Raw genomic sequence first — 6588 nt, 5'->3', positions numbered from 1 at the left:
CACGAGCACCGTCATGGACAAGCTCACAGGCAGGCAGCCCATTGTGCTGCTAGATGTGCGGCCCGAGGAGGAACGGCAGGTGTCCGTCATGCCCGGGGCTATCCCCGTCACATTGCAGCCCGCGCCCGCGGCGACCTGGGGCTACGCCCTGGCGGGTGGCCCGGCGTCCGCGGCGGCACGCATCCGCGAGACGCTGGCGGCCGCCACAGCGGCGGCGCAGCCGTCGGCACAGCCTCCCGTGGTTGCTGCGTATTGCTCCACAGGCGAGTTGGGCGGCGTGGCGGCGCTGTTGCTCAGCGAGGCGCTAAGGATTACAGTGTACAACATGTGTGGCGGCATTATCAATTACTACAACCAGGGCGGCTCCGTTATTCGGGTCGCCGATGGCAAACAGGTGCAGGCGCTGCACCCCGGTAGCCAACAGCAACGTGCCTTCGTCACGCGGCCAAACAACTACCGTTGACGACTGGGGCTAGGGCTAACGCAGCGCGTTCCAGCATAGTTGTTTGGCCCGTCCAGAATTAGGCAGCTAAGTGGTGAAGCCTAATGCTACGGCTAGAATACCTACACGGCATTTTTCGTGCTGTTAACCTCCGCACGCTTGCTACCGACCTCAGCAGACAGTGTTGTGGCCCCGGTGCGATTTGCATGCTAGGGGTTGACTTCGACGATGTGTAGACCTGAATTTCCGCGTAAATACACATTCGCAATTATGCGGCTCCTGACATGGCTATGACAGTGGGCCCTGCAGCGCAGGCTCGTTCTAATTACTGTTTGTGCACTAAATGTTGGTCAGTGCGATGGAGGAATACGGTCGAGGGGAGCCCTCGGCGAATGCGAGTGTACGGTTTCGCGAAGAAGGGCGGTAGGTACTAGCCTTGCTAGCCTTCGTTGGGGCCGCGCTGTTGCTGCGGTGGCGGCTAATGCAGGGAGGCACGAATATTCAAATAACAGCCGTGTTTCTGAATGGCAAGGCGCGGCGAACTGCAGGGGCAAGCGAGGGCCCAAGCGAGGCGGAGGGTGTACCGCACACCATGCATACACCCAACACGCGCGTTGCAGGTCTCCGAAAAGAAAAACATCCTCATAATCGGTGCGCAACTCATTGACATGAATCACCCTCGTCACCAAGGCAAAAGGACGCACCGACAAACAGGCAGAAGGGTAAGGAGGAAATGCTTAGGCTCTGACACCTCCTCTTCTGGAAACCAGTACAAATCCCTAGAAATCCCTAGCGCCGCCTGGCCGGCAGACCTTTCGCTAGGTAAAAGCGGAGACTGGGAATGGGCGTTACCGGTTTGCCGTCTCTGGAGTTGCTTTATATGCGCGTGCATACAGTGCTACTGGGCTGATGGACAGGATCTATGCGCTCTGGGCATTTGAACCAGTCGCAGTGAACCTCACATAACTTTCGCTATCAAACGCAGGTTAGGGGGATACTCAAAGCAGCGTCGCGAGTGCATTATTGCCTGACGATCGTGCAATCATTTTGGAAGATATAAGTGCTGAAGCTTAGCTTGTTATGGCATAACATTATGGGATAACGTTCAGTGCCTGCTGATGTTTAGGTGCTTGGAGCAAGAATCGTATCGAAGCACAACCTTCGGAAAGCAGTTCAATAACGAACTTGATCATATTGGCCCGATGTCGACCAGCGCTACTTTTACAAGGATATTGTTCGGTTTCAATACTTTCCCAAACCGTTACGAACCCCGCGTCAACCTGTACAACAGACTGCAGGACAGGCATGAGGATATGTGCGGGGTATATGTGTTAGCAGTGGGTATCCACTGTAGACTGGACATGTTGCTGAACACTTTCGTGCCCTCACAACGCCCCAACGTGCACCGCGTGCTCTCGGGTGCCCTGGATGCGACCACTCAGTCCGCTCGCCATTTTGCTTATCTTATGGGTTCAGGGCAGAGTTTGCTAAAGTGGTGCATGACTCGCCATTGATCCCTTGCGTGTGTTATGGTATACGTAGTGCGGAGTGACTAGCCAATCTATCTGCCAGATTCAGATACAGGCGGAATTTCCTTCTTTGCTGCGTCTCATGTTTGCGTATGCAATGCACCTTCCTTTCACATTAGTATATGTGGAAAACTTGAAGGGCCAGGCAGTTCCTTAATGCTCCAGGGGCTCCGCTCTAAATGCCGTACGATATGTAGAGAGGCTTGAGTTCGGGTAAGCAATTGCTTAGCCTACCTGTGCAGGTTATTACTACCTTCTAACCGCAACTCCGTGTTAACACACTTATTACTATTTAGGTTCGGTGACAGTAACCCGCCAGCAGCCATGGCCGATCCCGCGAACGAGGAGGAGCTGCTCGACTACGAGGAGGATGACGTAGCTGAGGCTGAGGCTGTTGGCAAGGCCGGCCAGGAGAAGAAGGGCTATGTTGGTATCCACGCGACTGGTTTCAAGGAGCTCATGCTGAAGCCAGAGCTCCTGCAGGCCATCGCAGACTGTGGCTTTGAGCATCCATCCGAAGGTATTCGCAGCCACTGCTGTTTTGAGCCTAACGTTGTGTGGAATAAGGTCCTCGGCACCCAGATCTCGTGACCCCCTGGCGCGGTTTGCCGCTTTTTTCTATGCAGTGCAACACGAGTGCATTCCGCATGCAATTCTTGGCAATGACGTGCTCTGCCAGGCGAAGTCTGGTATGGGAAAGACGGCAGTATTCGTTTTGTCCATTCTCCAGCAACTGGACCCCAAGCCCAACGAGTGTCACGCAATTATCTTGTGCCACACGCGCGAGTTGGCGTTCCAGGTATGATATACAGACTATGGCATAGACTGGATAGTCATCATTATGGGTGCTGAGCTTATGCGCCGTTCTATTACAGATTTGCCACGAGTTCACACGTTTTAGCGCAAGAATGAAGGGCGTGACAATCGGGAACTTCTATGGAGGCATTCCTGTTACACAAAACAAGGAGACGCTCAAGAAGTCGGTCCCGAATATTGTTGTCGGAACGCCCGGCAGGATTAAGCAGGTGAGTGGTTTGCTCGCAGAGGTTACGGTTATACCGGGGTAAACCACTAAGGCTAAAACTGAGACAATAGTCACTGACGTTGTACTGCTTCGCGTCATTCTTTAATCCTCCGCAGCTGGCCAAGGAGGGGGCGCTCCCCTTGAAGCACGTGCGCTTCTTCGTGCTGGACGAGTGTGACAAGATGCTGGAGAAGCTTGGTGAGACTGACACCTAAATGTTCACATGCTTTGTGGTCTTAAATGTGTTTAACGGGAGATTTTGGTTGGTAAGGTTCCGGATGTGTATGCCGTACAGCATGCCTCCGGACCGTCTCCTGATTCGCCTGTGTCTATCTGCCTGCAGATATGCGTGCGGACTGCCAGGAGATCTTTAAGATGACGCCACACGAGAAGCAGGTCATGATGTTTTCCGCTACGCTTAACCCGGAGATGCGAGCCGTCTGCAAGAAATTCATGACCAACGTACGTTATTGGCGTCAGTGCTATCGCCGCATGTCGCAAGTGTCTCGTCCCGTGGGTGTTAAGGCCCAAGGGTCGGACTTCCTTCCAGCATCTCCAGATCTAGCAGCCTCCTGGCCCCTTGAGCTCCGGCAGCCGGTTGGACGGCGCTCCTCCGCTGCCTGAACACTGGACGCTTGCGAGAGCTGTCTGTTGGATGCGAGGATGACCCGGCCCTTGGGCACCTTGGTGAAGGCTGTGGGCGTCTCTTGAAGCTCGGCCAGGGGTCGTGCAGCAGGTTATGCGTTGTTCGGTCGGGCACCGGGCGAGCTGTGCCGTCGTCAGCATCGCGCGTTTGGAACATGTTTCAGTATTTTTGACCTGCGTACGCGCGAACAAATGTGCAGCAATGCACCAGCGGGTCACATCCAGCACATGCAACAGTACGATCGTTTATTTGAACAGCAACCTTGTCACCCACTTTATTTTTTACGCTGGTAATTGCCTCGGGTTTGCTTGATGTGACTCTGTTTGGCAGCTTGTCTGGCGGGGTGTCAGCACCCGGCAGCCGGCGGGCAATCACTGGCGCCCATCTCAGCACTTACCAGCCAGCGTGGCAACAGGGCCAGTAACGGATTTGCAGCGCTTTCGTTCTTGAGATTGGCGCCTGCGCGCCCTTCCTGTCTTCCTGCTTCCGCAGCCGCAAGAGGTGTACGTGGATGACGAGTCCAAGCTCACCCTGCATGGGTTGGTGCAGCACTACGTCATGTTGCACGAGGAGGAGAAGAACCGGAAGCTCAACGACCTGCTCGACGCTCTGGACTTTAACCAGGTTAGGCTATGACCGTTTCCTGGGTTAGCTTGGGCGCAAAGAAGGGATGTCTGATGTTATGCGCAGCGCCAGCATGCGGCTAAGCACAATCGTTCTTCACATCACCAGGTGGTCATCTTTGTGAAGAGCGTTGCCCGAGCCAAGATGCTCAACCAGCTTCTCAACGAGTGCAACTTCCCAAGCGTCTGCATCTATGGAGGCATGGAGCAGGAAGAGCGCATTAAGGTTTGTGTTCCCTGAAACCGAGTTCTCTGTTTTCATTGGGCACTATTCTGAATGATTGTGGTTAAAGCTATATACATGTAGCCTTGTTATGAAGCACGGGGGTCAGGATACCCAGCCCAAGGCCTTGCGAAGAGTTACGAGCTGAAGCAGTGGGTATGCAACCCTGGGGACTTCAGTTTTTTGGCTTTCATGGGAGTCCCCAGAAGATGTCCAATAATCGTCTTGCAAATGCTTAAATGCACCATTGCTGCCAAGGAAAGCTTGCTGCGGCAAGTGCTACACTGCATTGCAACCTTGATTAAAGACTTGAAGGAGCCTCTTTGGCTGTCGCGTGTGCTCAACTGCATGAATAGGTATATAAAAACTTCAAGGAGGGCAAGCACCGCATCCTGGTTGCTACCGATCTAGTTGGCCGCGGTATCGACATCGAGCGCGTCAACATTGTTATCAATTACGACATGCCAGAGTCGGACGACAAAGCGAAGGGCGAGTCCAAGCACGGAAATGGCGCAGACACCTACTTACACAGGGTGGGTAACTTCACCATGTTACTCTGCTTATATTGTTCGACCCGGCGCAGGCGTCGCTGTTTGTGACTCGTGTTCGTTGCAAGTACTACGGCTTGTGAAATGGTTTGTCGGTGGAACTGCAGGTGGGACGCGCTGGCCGCTTCGGCACGAAGGGCCTGGCCATCACCTTCGTGTCGTCGCAGGAGGACTCGGCAGTACTTAACGCTGTGCAGGACCGGTTCGATGTGGACATCAAGCCGCTGCCGGAGAAAATTGACGCTAGCACATACATGAACACGAACTAAATGCAGGTCTAGGCTCGCGCAGGCTAACTGGTTGTAGATTACGAAGTTTGACTGGGTCAGCTGCTTCACGCTTACGCTTACGGACGCAGTTGCGCATACGTTTCAGCATGTTGCCTGCAATGCTGCGGCGTTGTTTTTTGGTGACCTTTAGGACTTTACGCACGCCTTGTTCCTCAGTGGTTGTGGACGTGGGAATGTGCGTGGCTAGGCAGAAGTGGCTGGGTAGTTGATTCCTACTGCCATTGACGTGGGTACTGGACAAGCTAGTTTGTGCACAGACGCGCTCTGGACAGGCTAACTCGCGCACAGACGGAACGGCGTTAAAGTTTAATGACTGGTGACAGCTATGACTACTTGTTGTGGATGCGTCAGCATGACGTACAACGGTATAAGCCGAGGGGTGTTCAAGGGGAACGGTGAAGTGTGCACGCCACTTCGGCGCAATTGTAAAGGATATGCTTGTGATTTGCTTGTTTTCCCGGAGTTACCTGTGCAACAGTGCCAAAAGGCACGTGCAGCTGTTGGGGCACTTACTAATCAAAGCCTCGTCCGGCCATTCGATTCCTCGGTATCTGCCGCGACATGTTAAATATGTAAATTCTTTACCATATCGCCATTATGCTCAGATAGTCTTCATTTTTCATTGGAATGAATCGAAAAGGCGACGTCACCCAACAATATGAAAAGCCTTGTGCATTGCGCACAATATCCTTTACAGCTATGCAACGCGCCCGTGCAACAATAGAGGATTTCGCGAAATCTTATTTCGCTTATTTTGGACTCAGTCTTCCAGATGTGAGCTGCCAAAAGCGTTAACTTCAAGCGTTGCGGCTTCATTTGCGGCGCCCCTAAGTCTCTGTACAGCCATGCATGTGCAACGTATTCAGTATGCACGAATAACCTTTTGCGCATGTCGTTTTAATACCAGTTATCCAAATCAATAATACCTGTTGCCGTACGGCAAATGACGTTTTGCGAACTTAGGACCTTTTGAAGTACCTTGATGTCCTGGTGTGGGTGGAGGCGACCATCTACCAGCTTGACGAAGACAACGAGCGGTTGACTGCAGGCGGCATCCTCGACCCCGACCCCGCTGCTGCGGGTATGTGCACGAACGCACAACGTGCTCACCATCGCGCATAAAAGAGTGTCCCTCACGGCCAACTCTTGGGGTTGGTGGTTACTGTGCTGCCGCAGCGCTATATTCCCCGGAGATTTCGGGCCGACCATTCGACTGGTATTATATCCTTTTGTGCTTAACAACAGGTATCCTGGTTATATGCG

At 53.3% G+C, this 6588-nt stretch overlaps 2 protein-coding genes across 2 annotated transcripts in view; both read left to right on the top strand.

Moving 5' to 3' along the window:
* Positions 1-1164, top strand: part of VOLCADRAFT_90146 (uncharacterized protein) — a gene marked incomplete at both ends in the record, with an annotated part of 9584 nt that extends 8420 nt beyond the window's left edge. Inside the window, 2 exons of the mRNA XM_002949729.1 lie at positions 119-394; positions 1063-1164. Of these exons, the coding sequence (XP_002949775.1) occupies positions 119-394; positions 1063-1164 (378 nt within the window). The remainder of the gene's footprint in view (positions 1-118; positions 395-1062) is intronic.
* Positions 1165-2202: 1038 nt separating this feature from the next.
* VOLCADRAFT_80795 (uncharacterized protein) lies at positions 2203-5913 on the top strand. Its single transcript, XM_002949728.1, has 9 exons — positions 2203-2491; positions 2598-2770; positions 2847-2996; positions 3112-3193; positions 3339-3457; positions 4134-4265; positions 4374-4490; positions 4844-5020; positions 5143-5913. Exons 1-9 carry the CDS (start codon positions 2296-2298, stop codon positions 5302-5304), a joined length of 1308 nt encoding a protein of 435 aa, XP_002949774.1. The 5' UTR covers positions 2203-2295; the 3' UTR covers positions 5305-5913.
* Positions 5914-6588: the final 675 nt, after the last annotated feature.

The sequence above is a fragment of the Volvox carteri genome (genome assembly GCF_000143455.1).
Source record: "Volvox carteri f. nagariensis unplaced genomic scaffold VOLCAscaffold_15, whole genome shotgun sequence".
Taxonomy (NCBI): domain Eukaryota; kingdom Viridiplantae; phylum Chlorophyta; class Chlorophyceae; order Chlamydomonadales; family Volvocaceae; genus Volvox; species Volvox carteri.
This window is presented reverse-complemented; position numbering and strand designations above follow the sequence as displayed.